The sequence below is a fragment of the Ruditapes philippinarum genome, unplaced genomic scaffold (assembly GCF_026571515.1).
Source record: "Ruditapes philippinarum isolate M1 unplaced genomic scaffold, ASM2657151v2 ctg7537_1_1_1_1, whole genome shotgun sequence".
In the NCBI taxonomy this organism is placed as follows: Eukaryota; Metazoa; Mollusca; class Bivalvia; order Venerida; family Veneridae; genus Ruditapes; species Ruditapes philippinarum.
The window spans coordinates 65,472-81,856 of record NW_026863183.1 but is presented as its reverse complement, the minus strand read 5'-3'; the positions used below and the strand labels follow the sequence as shown (position 1 = coordinate 81,856).

Sequence of the window (16,385 nt, the reverse complement as noted above, 5' to 3'; positions counted from 1 at the left end):
TCATATGTTTATTGCAGGTGTTGATAAGATTAATGAACTGATGATTAAGGTGGAGAGAAATGATCCTTTATATTATTTCTGTGTCAAGTTGCTGAGAGTATACCTGGGAAATTACCAGATAAAATCTGTACCAGAACCTACAGAACTGCAGAACTCTAAGTCAGTACCAGTATCATTTGTTTATTACATACAGTTATATCATACCATTGTGTTCAATATTATGGTGGCTTTAATTAAGAGAGCTGAACAAAAGAAACCCTTTCAACATATTGTGAAATAATAAATGGAACACTATCAAACATGGTATGTTCTCTATCCCTTAATTAATAATGCCCATGTCTGTCAGAGGAGGAAAATTTCTATTCTGATCATGATTTAAACTAACCACCACAGGCTTACAAGTTAATAAACACAATGCCCAAGACTGTGTAATGAGTCCAAAGTCTGTAAAAACAACCATACTGTAAAATAAGAATAAATTATAGTAAAACTACTGCTATTAAGATGTAAGTTTATTTTAAATGATAAAAGAATTGTTGATGCATATTTTCAATTAACATTTCAGAAATGACAAAATTGCTCAAAGAAGAACTTGTCCTAAAAATAAGAATTCACCAGATCAGTTGTTCAATGTAAGTTTACCTGTATAAATTTGAACGATACGGAAATGTATTCGTCCATGTATAACCTCCAGATATTTTTCTATAGACCCCAAAATGTTAGGTACAATCCGAGATGTACGATAGGACCTAGCATATTGAATACAACCCAAGCTTATTAAAAAAAGACAGCAACATGAAAATACAGCTCAACAATGTGCAAAGACCCTCTTTGTAAAGTAAACATTCTATTGTGAAATAGACTCCAAGCATATTAAATAGACTGTTGACTATAGACCGGAGCTTGTAAAATAGACCTACTAGACCCTAGCATGATAAACAGATCACAAATATACAGACAGACTTATAACATGTTAAATAGACCTGCAGCCAGGACACTACAAATATCACTCTACATGACATAACACATTGGCACTGATTAAAATAGTCTCTTTTTTTTAAAGAAAAGCAAGGAAATGTTTGTGTATAGGGTCATATGCTGTACACATACATATATCCAAGGTTCAATACTTTTTACCTGTTGAGTTAACTCAACTAGGGCATAAATTTTACAGTTGTAAGTCAGATTTATCAACATGAAAAACATTGGTTACTGATAGTATTGTTTAGCACATCCGTAAATTTTTTGTTTCTTTCTCTATTTTTAGGATGAATTTGACAGTGACTCTGATCCAGAAAGTCAAAATATACATGGTAAGACATGAAATACATTTGATAATATAATATAGTTACTTTTTTAAAGCTATGATTTTGTAACACAATTTTCATGGGATGTACATTATATGTTATCTATTATATAATACTGCATGTTGGTAAAGGTCATGGTTCAGAGTTCCAGATAACGTGCGTATCGGCATATTTTACGCTTCAAAAGCAGCTAAATACGCACCATATTTCAAATTTGTTGCGTAACGCTATAAATTAAATACGCAAAGAATGAAAAATCGAAGCGTATTAAGTGTGTACTTTCATTTTTGAAACAGCTGATTCCATTTCCGTTTGACAGTTGACTGTGTATCTTTTTCCGTTTAATACCCGCCAAAATACTTCCAACTACTTTTCATTCTGTAAACCAGTCAAATAATGTCTTTATCGCGTAGACGCTTGGTAAAATGTGTGGCTTGATTTCCATTTATAATTGCAAGCGTTTGTTAATAAAGATTTAAATCATGGCTGCTTCCAAACCAAAGCAGAGGAAAATTGACAATTTTTTAACGCAACTCAGTTACACACTAAAACAATTGTGAATCCTATTGTTGAAGACATTTTAGATCGTGTATTTAAAACGAAAAGGGCGCACATACTGTAAAATAATTATTATTCGTGGGGCACGAATTTTCGTGGTTTTCGTGGGTAGATCAATCCACGAATTTAAGATCCAACGAACTTTTATCCCAACAAATACTTCTTACCCAGTCTCTGTTCTATATATTATTACAAACACGCGTCGGCTCTTTTCCGGCCGATATTTCGTGAAACGGATGTAATTACAGACAGATAACCAGGTTAGTGACATATTAAATCCGTTTGCAATATTTAAGAAACTTGAAAGAAAACTCGATTATATGTCACAAATGTCGCATATACATACTTGATCGTTGTAGTCTACTAGGACTTGATTGTGTTAACAAGAATACTTGACATAATCGAGTAAATATGGGAACCCAGGCAGTGCAATAATTAGCGCTAATAAAAATTGTCAGTTTGCTCTTATTAATTTTTAAAAAAAAGTCTTTGATATTAATGTCGTAAGTACACAAAACTATAAAAATACGATCGCTAAAACAGATATATTTTACTTTCTTTTGTCGTTTTTAAATGATCCAGTTTATATGAATTTTAATCTGTATTTGTGCGAATGCTATTCCGTAAACAACAAAGACGCCACCGACTTTTACAAGATCCGCATATGCTCGTGTTATTTACCGAGAATAATTTATATGCATGTAAATTTACACAGTCGCTATGACGTTGCGTGTAGTTACTGTCCTAAAATATGGTCAGACCAATTCAGGGTGTTAACTTTTAAACTCGCTGGTTAAAACGTGCCAGGTGTCGTATGAATTATGCGATGTTTACATCGGCGAATTACAGGGGCAGTGTGTTCAATGGAGGTGCATATCATGTCACACAAATGTGTTAATTGCAGTCAATAATCGGCAGTAACTGTGCTATATTAGTTATGCCCAGTGGCAAGGATTAAATTTATTGACAACCGCTGTGATGTACATGTTGTAAGTAAAAATGTTCGGCGATTAAGTTTAAGATTACTTTGCATTAGGTAACTGAATTTTTTTTGACAAGAAAACGAAAATCCACGAATTTAAGAACCCACGAAAATGCCGGTTTTGATAAAACCACAAAATTTCATGCCCACGAATATAAGTGAATTCGCAGTAATTGTGAATCGCAACACAACACTTGAAAATCGGCAAAAATGTTATCCCTGGCTTCAAATTTCATAAACTGGTACTGAAGTAGGAATGAAATATCTGACTTGTCATAAATTTAAAGCTGGCAATGTATGGGCTAATGATGGTGCAATAAACATGCAGAAATCGGCAATTGATTGATGATTATTTGTAACGTTACTGTTTATGTATTGTCACCAATTTTTGTTGTAAACAATATAAAATAAAATAAGACTATGGTAAAGGCCTTTCAATTGAAGTGAATTCACGCTGAATATCTGCTAAATTAATACAAAATAAATATCTTTAATGTATTTTCATTAAAAAATATTCTATTTTCAAAGGATCATATTATTTTTGTACAAAAAAGTAAGTCATTTAATTGTACCCTTTAGATTTACGATATATCTAAATATACCCCCACATTCTGAAAGTGGGGGTAATTACCCCCAGTGTAAAAAAATTATCTGGAACTCTGTGGTTGTATGTACAATATCATGATAATGTATTTTCTTCTATAAAAGTGCATACACGGTTGTGCCTGAAATAATGCATGGAAGGGCACCTGAGGTCTTCCTCCACCATTAAAGCTGGAGCGTCGCCATAGACCTATACTGTGTCGGTGTAACGTAAAACCCAATCAAACAAACAAACATGGTTGTGTCCGGTCAGTAGTTTTGTCATTCTTGGATGAATTTTGACATAACTTGGCATAAATGTGTTTGACGTGATGACAATGTGTCACACACAATAATCAGGTCTTTAGTTTAAAGGTCAAGGTCACACTTGTATGCCTATTGTCTTAAAATGATTGGGAATAAATGGTCTTTTCTTGTCTGTACATGTGACTGTCTTTTATTGAAAGATTTTAAATGATTATGCACAAATGTTTGGCACGTGGACTTTATGTGACGCATATTCAAACAAGTTTGGTACATCAAAAGTGAAAAGTCACACGTTACTTTTAAGGACATTTTTCATTAAAAATGATTGAATTATACTTTGCTCATCCTTGAGTAAAATACTTCAATCACAGAAATTTAATGAAATCTATGAAATTCATATGTCTAATTTGAATAAAAGAATGAATAAACTATGTGTGGGAAGCTCATTCCATTTTACAGGTCAAGTGAAGTTTGTCTTTTCTTTTAATGACATTATGAATTATATTCATATTGTGACCACTTATAGTGTGTTGAGTTTTAAATACAACATATCTACTTTGTGTGAAGTCAAAACATGATTATTTTATATTTACAAAGAGACTGTGTAGCAATTATCAATACTTTCTAATAAGACTTATAGTGAACAATCCTGTCGTTCATTTAGGGATGGGGGGAATGCATAAAGTATTTTAAAAGGCAAGAACTAGGTCTCCAGCTCAAGGGTCAAGGTCATTATTATGTAAGAAGTTATAATTATGTTTTGAGATCCATTTTACTGGAAGAGAAAGAGTTTGTTTGTTTGTAGTTATACCCCCAAAAACGAAGTTTGGGGGGGTATATAGGAGTCACCCGGTGGTCGGTTGGTCGGTCGGGCGGTCGGTCGGTCGGTCTGTCGGTCGGTCGGTCCAGACGTCCGTTGCATTTTCCTTGTCCAGAGCATAACTTGAATCCTAATGGTTGGAATTCAATATAACTACATACAATGGTCAAGCACATTGAGAGGAAGTGCAGTGCACAAGAACCATAACTCTATCTTGACTAATTACAGAGTTATTGCCCTTTGTTACTTTTCCTTGTCCGGGGCATAACTTGAAAACTACTGGTTGGAATTCAAAACAACTTCATACAATTGTCAAACACAATAAGGGGAAGTGCAGTGCACAAGAACCATAACTCTATCTAAAGTAATTACAGAGTTATTGCCCTTTGTTACTTTTCCATTGCTTTTTTTTGTCCAGACCATAACTTGAAGACTAATAGTTTGAATTCAATATAACCAGATACAATGGTCAAGCACATTGAGAGGAAGTGCAGTGCACAAGAACCATAACTCTATCTTGACTAATTACAGAGTTATTGCCCTTTGTTACTTTTCCTTGTCCGGGGCATAACTTGAAAACTACTGGTTGGAATTCAAAACAACTTCATACAATTGTCTAACACAATTAGTGGAAGTGCAGTGCACAAGAACCATAACTCTATTTTAAGTAATTACAGAGTTATTGCCCTTTGTTGCTTTTCCATTGCTTTTTTTTTGTCCGGACTATAACTTGAAGACTAATAGTTTGAATTCAATATAACTACATACAATGGTCAAGCACATTGAGAGGAAGTGCAGTGCATAAGAACCATAACTCTATCTTGACTAATTACAGAGTTATTGCCCTTTGTTACTTTTCCTTGTCCGGGGCATAACTTGAAAACAACTGGTTGGAATTCAAAACAACTTCATACAATTGTCAAACACAATAAGTGGAAGTGCAGTGCACAAGAACCATAACTCTATCTAAAGTAATTACAGAGTAATTGCTCTTTGTTACTTTTCCATTGATATTTTTGTCCGGACCATAACTTGAAGACTAATGGTTGGAATTCAATATAACTACATACAATGGTCAAGCACATTGAGAGGAAGTGCAGTGCACAAGAACCATAACTCTATCTTGACTAATTACAGAGTTATTGCCCTTTGTTACTTTTCCTTGTGCGGGGCATAACTTGAAAACTACTGGTTGGAATTCAAAACAACTTCATACAATTATCAAACACAATAAGGGGATGTGCAGTGCACAAGAATCATAACTCTATCTAAAGTAATTACAGAGTTATTGCCCTTTGTTACTTTTCCATTGCCTTTTTTGTCCGGACCATAACTTGAAGACTAATGGTTGGAATTCAATATAACTTCATACAATGGTCAAGCACATTGAGAGAAAGTGCAGTGCACAAGAACCATAACTCCATCTTGACTAATTACAGAGTTATTGCCCTTTGTTACTTTTCCTTGTCCAGAGCATAACTTGAAAACTACTGTTTGGAATTCAATACAACTTCACACAGTTGTCAAGGACATTAAAAGGAAGTGCAGTGCACAAGAGCCATAACTCCATTTTGACAAAATACAGAGTTACTGCCCTTTGATACTTTTCCTTGTCAGGAGCATAACTTAAAACATACTGGTTGGAATTGAAAACAACTTCATACAATGGTCAAGCACAATAAGAGGAAGTGCATTGCACAAGAACTATAACTCTATCTTCAGTATTTATAGAGTTATTGTCCTTTGTTCCTTTTCTTTGTCTTTCTGGACTTATTACAGAGTAATTCAATTAAACTTCATCAATGGCCAACCACATTGAAAGGAAATGCAACATATAAGAACCACAACTATCTTTAATTGCCCACAACCATAACTCTATATTTCAATTCTTTTACAAGGTATTCTGTAACTAGTAACATCCTCATTTCCGAAGCAGTCTTGTGGGGGTATTAATCACATTTAGTGATAGTTCTAGTTTGAAATGTTATAGGTATTGTATCTCAATTGGCACAAAATGGTTTCCAAGGCAACTGTGGAAAAGTTATCTGAGACAATGTTCAGCATATCAAATAATTTACATTAAGTGCCTGCCTTATAGACAGGTTATGTCATATTGTAAAGAAGCTAGTGATAGGATTTCTTCATTGAAATATAATACACTTTAGAAACAATTATTTCAGGTAAGGGATGTTCCAGTACACCTGTACCAGATAACATAGAGAGGTCACAGGGTTACTATCTTGGTGAAAGGTTGAACATATATGATGATGAACAACATGAGTTGTGTCCACAGAAATATGTCAAGGGTATACATGTGTTATCATTTGCTAAACATGTGTGTGGCATGTTAAATACAGGTAAGTACAAAACAGCCAAAATAAAAAATTTATTTATTCTTTTATTGAGTGTATGTATTTACCTCCTTGACAGTTATTTTTAGCTCGACTATTTGATAAGAATAAGTAGAGCTATTGCAGCCACCCGAGCGTCGGCGTCTGCGTCGGCGTAACCACTTATGTTAAAGTTTTTGTAATAGTTCAAATATTTTCAAAGTCCATTGACTTATGGCTTTGAAACTTTGCACACTTGTTCACCATCATGACCCCAACCTGTAGACATGAGGAGGTAACTCTATCAAGCATTTTGACAGAATTATGCCCCTTTTTTGACTTAGAATTTATGTTAAAGTTTCTGTTATACCTCAAATATTTTCAAAGTCCATAGACATATGGCTTTGAATCTTTGCACACTTGTTCACCATCATGACCCCAACCTGTTAACAGGAGGAGGTAACTGTATCAAGCATTTTTTTTTTTACTATCAAGCACTCAGAATAGTCGAGCGTTGCTGTCCTACCGACAGCTCTTGTTGTAGGTTAGTCTGAATTAAAATTGCTCAATATCATACTAAGATTTCAATGAAATTATATCTTGGATACCAACACCAAGTTAGACTTTTTTCAAGAAAAGACCAGGCCACATATTTCTTTGACACTCGAAAGTGTGAATCTGTAATTTACAAAAAAGTACATGCATAAGTCAACAGCTAAAACTATTTACAATACATGTTTTCCCTACATGTATGAATGAGTTTGACATGTTCCCTTTGGTTATGTATTTTATTTTATTTTGAACATCTTATGAACTATATGGTAAGGGTTTCTTAAATTTTGACTAAGGCTTTCTTTTTTCAAGGGATGTAAATCTATTAAATGTTTATTCTCTTTCACACATTGTTATCTCTAGTACTGATATAATGAATTATTTTTCTATATTTCATCCGATATTAAAGTGTAAAATGCCATTTAATATATAGAGGATATTGAATGAGTGTAAGTTCAATACTGAATTTATTGCACAAGTTAAATAAAATTATATTATGCGAGCCTCTGGTGAGCATAATATTATTTTATTCAACGAGTGCAATAAATTCAGTAATGAACTTACACAAATTTAATATTCTATTTATCACATACCTAAAATAAAGACCGTTTAAAGTGAAATAAGAGTAATTTTTCATTGACGCGTCTATAGTAAAACGCTAACATTTAGCGCATCTTTTAACTGTGTTTGTATAAGGCAAATGATTTCACATCAAAATATATGCACGGCTGTGCAATACCATATTTACGGAGTCGCAAAATCGGCACGGGTGTGTGATAAATGTATCTGTTGCCTGTTGTGTACACAATTAGTGTTTGAATTTGAAAAAAACAAACTGCAAAGATGTAAGTTTGTATACTTCTTGAAATAGCAGCATATTTTGATTTGGAACTTTTTATTCCATTTATATACAATCTGATTTTTTCCCCCTACATTTTACAGCCGAATAAAGGCTGTTTCCCATAGCCCAAAATAAGTCTATTTTCCCCACAAAATGCTAATATTTTCCCTTTAAATGCCCTGTGCCCTGTGCACTTTTTCACCAGTACCATGACTTGTAAGCGTCTGACTTACATCAGACAGCTGTCCCTATATATAGCCTTTGCTATGTACCATGCATGTTTAATTGAATTGAAATTGAAAATTTTATCAAATGTGTGGGTAAATTCCATTCTCATTTGTTGGAATTTGTTTTCAGATTTCCCCTTTTCTGATTCATCACGCTATATATTTTCCCCTTCAGGTAGCCACAGGTTATTTTTAAGATTGGGGGGAAAAAAATCACTGACAATATTCATGTGTGTAAGATAACACAGATGTTGTGTTACAACTCTTTCGAGAATCCACTATTAAAATACGAAAGCAAAAGTTTTTCACATTTTATAGATTCTTTAACAACCTTTCATAAGGTATTGCTTTATACCTTTTAAAGATTATTGGTCTAGTTCCATGAACCACAAAAGATATGCACTCCTTAATTTTGAAGTCTGTTTTAATTTTAATAACAAATGAAATAAAATATGAATATGAATAATTTTACCATGATTTTAATTAGCTAAATCTTCTAATTTGACCTTTAGGTCATGGTGGTACTATTTACTTTGGCGTAGATGAAAATAGCGAGGTGTTTGGTCTTGAGTTAACGAGGGACGAGAAGGACCGGTTCAGACTCGGTGTAGACCAGCACATGTTTAGTAAGATCTCTCCGGCTCTACTACACTCACAGTTCAGTATTAAAGATGTTCCGGTCATTGATAGCAACACCGGACAGTCCGTTCCAAACCATTATGTGATAGGTATGTACACTAAAATTATATACAGTCATTTCTCAATATTTTTTGATTAACCTTCTTCTGTCCAGATTTACCTGTATTTTATGTCAAAATTCTGGCTATTCCCAGAGGCTGATGGTAGTTTGGTTGCATTACATTAGTCGGTGTAAATGAATAAATTTACATGTATTTATATAGGAACTCACATGAGTTGCCATAATATTACAATGTTTTTATTAAACCAGTTAATGAAACTATTATAGCACAAACCTTTGGCAGGTTTTGTAATATTTTCTTGGACAAGTTTAACAAAATGTTAGACAACTATGAATGTAAAATTCTATTTATTACATGTCTGAACTTTGCAATTAATGAAAATAAACCTGTTAAGACATTTTATGCTCCCTTTTTATGCTTTTCTTCTTAAATGTAGAGATGACAATGATGTCACAGGGATGTTATCTTACATGTGTGTAATACAAAGAATTGTTCTATATAAATTATTAACATCTAGTCATTGCTTTTAAATGTTTTCATGTGACCATCGAATATATCTCTATATTGAATGTTGCATCGTCCTATATTGGACAGTTATGTGCGTTTTGTCTTTTCCTGTTACATCGTCAATGATAAAAGCTGTTATTGACAAAAGTTTCAGAGTGAATTATACTAGAAGTATTGCTAGCAAAAAGTGTCTTGCAGTGTCAGACTTTAAAAATATTTAGTCGTATTTGCTCAATATAATTTGGATAGAGAATAAACAGGTTATCAAACATTAAACAATAAATACTGGAATATATCTGGAATTGTACACAGCTTTAAAAATCTAATTAAACTTGCCTGGCAAGTCATCCAATATGGTTTCTCCAGCTAAATACCCTGTCCAAATATATTCTGGTATTGTACAGTAAAATGTTAAATAATCTTAAAACATTGTTATGTTTATATTACAGATATAAGAAGCGAGTTCTTGTGAGAGGAAAGGGTTTCATCATCATCATCTCAAGTAATTGCATCACTCTGCAAGGAGTATACTCGCAATCCGTTTATATAAGATAAACTTAATAATTTTGTTAAGCATAACTTTCAGGAATTTGATAATATTTTCTGTCATTTTCAGAGATAAATGTGCGGGGTAGTAAAGGATCTATATACACTATGATAGATGGAGCATGCTATTATAGATTTGGATCGGATACTTGTAAAATATCTCGACAGGTAAACATTTGGTTTAAACATATCTATTCAACCTCAGTTGCGAAACAAGGTCTGAAACCGAAAACATTTTTTAAACAAAAAGCTATTTGAACAATAAGATTTTACTGTTTTATATATATAACTGGTGAAGGTAATGCTTTTTTTTATTAGCTCACCTGTCACAAAGTGACAGGGTGAGCTTTTGTGATCGCTTTTCGTCCGGCGTCCGTCCGTCGTCCGTAAACTTTTACTTTAAATGACATCTCCTCATAAACCACAAGGCCTATTTCATCCAAACTTCACAGGAATGGTCCTTTGGTGGTCACCTTTAAAAATTGTTCAAAGAATTTAATTCCATGCAGAACTCTGGTTGCCATGGCAACCGAAAGAAAAAACTTTAAAAACCTTCTTTTAAAAAACCCTAAGAGCTAGAGCTTAGATATTTGGCATGAAACATCTTCTAGTGAGTGTCTACCAAGTTTGTTCAAATAAAAGCCCTGGGGTCAAAATTGGCCCCGCCCCTGGGGGTCATTGATTTTCCCTATATGCATATAGTAACAACTTAAAAAATCTTCTTTTAAAGATCCCAAAGAGCTAGAGCTAAAATATTTAGCATGAAACATGTTCTAATGAGTGTCTAGCAAGTTTGTTCAAATAAAAGCCCTGGGGTCAAAATTGGCCCCGCCCCAGGGGGTCATTAATTTTCCTATATGCCTATAGTAAAATCTTAAAAAATCTTCTTTTAAAGAACTCAAAGAGCTAGAGCTAAGATATTTAGCATCAAACATGTTCTAATAGGTGTCTACCAAGTTTGTTCAAATAAAAGCCCTGGGGTCAAAATTGGCCCGCCCCGGGGGTCATTGATTTTCCTTATATGTGTATAGCAAAAACTTAAAAAATCTTCTTTGAAAAAACCCAAATAGCTAGAGTTTAGATATTAAGCATGAAATAGTGAGTGTCTACAAAGTTTGTTCAAATAAAAGACCTGGGGTCAAAATTGGCCCCGCCCTGGGGGTCATTGATTTTCCTTATATGTGTATACCAAAAACTTAAAATCTACTTTGAAAAAACCCAAATAGCTAGAGTTTAGATATTAAGCATGAAACATCTTCTAGTAAGTGTCTACAAAGTTTGTTCAAATAAAAGCCCTGGGGTCAAAACTGGCCCCGCCCCAGGGGTGTCATTGTTTTTAACTATATGTGTATAGTAAAAACTTAAAAGAATCTTCTTTTAAAAAGCCCAATGAGCTAGAGCTTAGATGTTTAGCATGAAACATCTTCTTAAGGGTGTCTACAAAGTTTGTTCAAATAAAAGCCCTGGGGTCAAAATTGGCCCCGCCCCAGGGGGTCATTGATTTTCCCTATATGCATATAGTAACAACTTAAAAAATCTTCTTTCAAAGAACTCAAAGAGCTAGAGCTAAGATATTAAGCATCAAACATGTTCTAATAGGTGTCTAGCAAGTTTGTTCAAATAAAAGTCCTGGGGTCAAAATTGGCCCCGCCCCGGGGTCATTGATTTTCCTTATATGTGTATAGCAAAACTTAAAGAAATCTTCTTTGAAAAAACCAAAATAGCTAGAGTTTAGATATTAAGCATGAAACATCTTCTAGTAAGTGTCTACAAAGTTTGTTCAAATAAAAGCCCTGGGGTCAAAACTGGCCCGGCCCCAGGGGTGTCATTGTTTTTAACTGTATGTTTATAGTAAAAACTTTAAAAAAAATTTCTTTTAAAAAGCCCAATGAGCTAGAGCTTAGATGTTTAGCATGAAACATCCTCTTATTGGTGGGGGGGGGGGGCTATATACAGGTGAGCGACCTCAGGGCCATCATGGCCCTCTTGTTATATTAATACATGTACTTGTATATACCAAAATTTCAAATGTGTTAAAAGATGTCCGAGAACAAAGTTAAATGTTGTCCTCATCATGCTGATGTCAATGATTCTAAAAGTATGTTTATTAATTTCTTTATCATGTTATTTTATATATTGTAGGAGTTACGACAGCTGATTGTATTAGAGGATGAGACCAGTTATTGTACAGATATCATGAAATTATTGAGAGAGAAACAACAGCTTATTCAAGAACTACGACTCACTGATACTCCACTCACACCATAGGTTGTTTCCCTTGCTAGTCCAAAAACCTTATAGGGGTCTACCTCAGTTGAAAGTGGGTTTTTTTGTGTGCAATTATTTTTCTTTACTCTGTGTCTTTCAGTTTTATTTTGACTAGGCATATACAATGTATGACATATTTCCCATAGTTGTCTCAGCTCCAAAAGGCATAAAGTATCCAAGATATGCAGGGTTTTGATGTAAATCATTTTTTTTTTATCTAATTAAAAAAAATAACACACAAAAAACAACAACAAATGATTGATACACATGCATGTACCTGTGACTAGCAACCTAATCTAGACCATGTGTAGACAGTAGTTTATATATTTTATTGTCAGAGAATTAATTTATAAATACTGTACCAGTGAAAGTTTATATTTTACAAGAAATGTGCATTTAATATATTTTCACTGTACAAAACTATATTTTATTTTAAAGTAAACTAACAATTGTCAGTATTTAAAATATAATATTTTGATTACCTACTAATAGAAATATGAATAACAGTTCTATAAAAAAAGTTTGAATCAGTCTGATGCATTGTTTATACACCAAAGACAGCTATACTTATCTTGTAGGCAAACAGATTGTGCTGGTAGTGTATTGTAGCTAGGTTGTGATCATAAACTTTGTCATAGCCTATACATAGTGAAAGTGTTAAATCATTGTCGTCGTTTTTTGTGTGTGCTTTTTTGAAAGATTGAATTCATTTGTAACCATATGTACAGAAGTATCAATGGTACGGACTAAGTTATATTCCAAGACTCAGATTGTTCAAGTTACATTGTATGATACAAGTTCTTTTAATAAAGTAATCTATTTTTTACAGCATTCATTTGTCAGTTAACATTTTAGTTCTGTTGTTAAAGAACACAATTGACAATTTGAGGTAGTGATATAAGAATATAAGATATAGCAAGATATAGTTGTTTGAATTTTCCTATCAGTTATTATGTATAGTGGTATGAGAAATACCTAGAATTCTTTGTATTAATAATTATATTGATAATTATATTTTCTAATTTACATTAATTGATATAAGAAATATCATTTAATTGTTGAAATTTTCTTTTATTGGTCATTATATTTTTCCAATTTATACTTGCATTGAAGTCATTAGGAAATGACATGTATAATGCCGTGTTTTTAGTTTCTTTGTTTTAACGGGAGGGGGGGGTTATGTTTAGTTTTGGGTTGTGCTTTTTACTTTATTGCATCATATATTTATATCAATTTTCATAATTACTGCCAAAAGCATGCTACTGCTGTTAAATGAAAGCAATATTGTGTTCAATTTTTGTTCTTTCATGTTCTAAAATGTTTTTTTACAAAGTGTTGGTTTTTGATGTTTACCAGTTGATCTCTTAAATAATATCAGGTATAAATTAAGCCAGTATTTGTATTCTGTTAGTTTAACTTTTAACTGTATAAGACTCAATCCACTAGTGTCATTTATTAAAGATTGAGGACTTCATGCAGTGAGGTTATAAAACTATATTTCTGAGTCTTGTCTCGCGTCTCAGGATTTTCATCAGTTAGTGTACATTCTGTGGAAGTCTCTAACCAATCAAATACCTGAGATCTGAGTTTGAGCTTGGTGAATTTCTTTAAAACCTCGGACTCGTCATTCAGTCACTGCTGCGAGTAAGAATTCCATCAGGAATTCCGAATTTTTTTCATGTAAGGAAAGCTAAGTAAAGAGATTGTCAGTTGTAATACCACCTTATATCTGTAAAAATATGTTAAATGTTTGTAAAATTAACTTTGAAATAAAGCTAAGAACAAACAACTATAAATCTTTTCTTTGTATCTTATTGTAATTGAAAAGTCTTATATTTAATAAGTCATTGCCTGTTGTATAGGTGTTATCATTCTTGTTGATGTATATACTAGTTTATATGAACTAGGGAACCAACTCTAGGGAAGGTGGGGGAATTTAGACTTGCCCTTGTTCGTGCGTGTGTTTGAGCGTTCCTATGTTGAGTCACATGTAGCTCTATAAGTGCTTAAGCTAGAGTCCACACATTTTACAGGAATGTTGATCAGCATTTTTAGGTGTGCACCTAGAGTTTTGCATGTGGATTTATTCAGTTTTGTTAGAGTTACTGTCATTGTCTTGGTAAAAATTTGCAAAATTTCAACCTGTGTTGCACTTAGCTCAAAAAGTTTTTGACCTAGAGTATTAATGACACTTTTTAGAAATGTTGGTCGGCAAATTTTGTTGTACACCTTAAGTTTTGCTTGTATATTTATCAGAATTTGTAGAGTAATTGCCCTTGACTTAGAAAAAAACATTCCAAATGTTGTGTCATGTGTACCTCTAAAATTCTTGATCAAGAATTTACAAGCTTTACAGAAATGATGATAATCAGCATGTGAAGTTGTGCATCTGGGGTTTTGCACGTGGATTAATTAAGTTCTTACAGATTGCCCTTGATTAAGTATGAATTTTCAATTAAAATGTCACATGTAGTTCAAAAATATTTGATCTGGACTAGGCATGTTGGTCAGCATGCGTAGGTATGCACCTGGGGGTTTGCTTGTAGATTTATTCAGTATTTTAGAGTTATTGCCCTTGACTTAGTAAAAGATTTGCAATTTTCAATTTCTTTCTTGCATAACTCTTTCACCTAGTCACATACTATTTTATGCCCCAACCATTTATCGGTAAAGGGAGTCATGTAGAATATCCTTTAGTGTCCGCATGTCATACTGTCCTTCTGTACTTCAGTAGACTGACAAAATAGTGGAATGTGTTGGCATCCATGTACTATGAACAACCTTACATAAGAGGAATATCATTATGAAAATCTTATCTATTTTGAGATAGAGATCATTCTAGAATATACCCATTAAGAACAAACATAAAACGTCTAATAGTTTACAATTGTATCCTGTTTAAAATGAGCATTACGGCAGATATTAAAATTGAAACAGAGCATAAAATGCAGTATAATAACAAATAGATAGTCTTACTTGTACATAAGGCCACCATAAATACATGTAACGTAATTTAGTATTATTAAAATCGTGATTTAAATATCAACTAATTGTACATGAATCCATATGATATATGAATTTCGTTGCAATCGAGGGATCATCAACTTTCCAGATAGTTTTTGTACTCGCCGCACTCACTGTTTCTGTAAATGCCCCTTACCTTTTTCGTCTTGTTCGATGATCATCTTGTTCGTTTCCGAATTGGTTTCTATGCATTATGATGGTCCATCCGCCCTTTCAGGCACTGAGAATATGAACCCTGGACATGCCAACATTCATGTCCTTTAAGATTATTAACAGCCAAAAATGACTTAAAGATTTTGGTGCACCAGAGACCAATGAGACCATTATATGCATAATTGCCAAAATAATATTATATTATAATTGCCGTCTGTCGGAAGGACTTGGCGGACTGATAAAAGAGTTTATTATTATTATTATTATTATTATTATTATTATTATTATTTTTAAGGGCCAGTTACACAGACGGTCGGTCCCCAATCGGTCATTTAATTTTAAATTTGTTCGCTGTTATGATCGGTTGTCATGCATGATTTTATTTTTAGTTTTCTGTGTAAACGGCCATCGGTGACAGAAAACAAACTCAAACGGGGTTGGAGTGGTGATACAAAATACTATTGTTTTTTATCGTTTGTAAATCGGAGCTCAATCGGGCGTAATGTTGATTAATCGGTGTTTGATAGGTAGTCATCAGTGGTTAAACACTTTCCGTCAGATATGGCCGGTGATTCATATTTGGTTATCTTTGTCCGATCGGCGATATCGGTGATTAAGAGCTTGCTTATCTCGTGATATACGCTCGTGGTTGCTGTCGATTATTTGTAAAATACTTTCAATCTTAAAAGTACCATTGTTTCCCCTCCAACGACCCGTGGC

The 16,385-nt window shown here is 33.5% G+C and overlaps 1 protein-coding gene across 5 annotated transcripts in view; it reads left to right on the top strand.

The window, feature by feature from the left end:
- Nucleotides 1–13,652, top strand: part of LOC132721406 (uncharacterized) — a 32,819-nt gene extending 19,167 nt beyond the window's left edge. For all 5 annotated transcript variants that reach the window (XM_060705707.1, XM_060705706.1, XM_060705710.1 and 2 more), the window contains exons 10-16: nt 18–159; nt 566–632; nt 1,268–1,313; nt 6,697–6,873; nt 8,979–9,194; nt 10,291–10,388; nt 12,363–13,652. In XM_060705707.1, the coding sequence (XP_060561690.1) occupies nt 18–159; nt 566–632; nt 1,268–1,313; nt 6,697–6,873; nt 8,979–9,194; nt 10,291–10,388; nt 12,363–12,488 (872 nt within the window). In that variant the 3' untranslated portion in view covers nt 12,489–13,652. The remainder of the gene's footprint in view (nt 1–17; nt 160–565; nt 633–1,267; nt 1,314–6,696; nt 6,874–8,978; nt 9,195–10,290; nt 10,389–12,362) is intronic.
- The last annotated feature ends 2,733 nt before the right edge of the window (nt 13,653–16,385 follow it).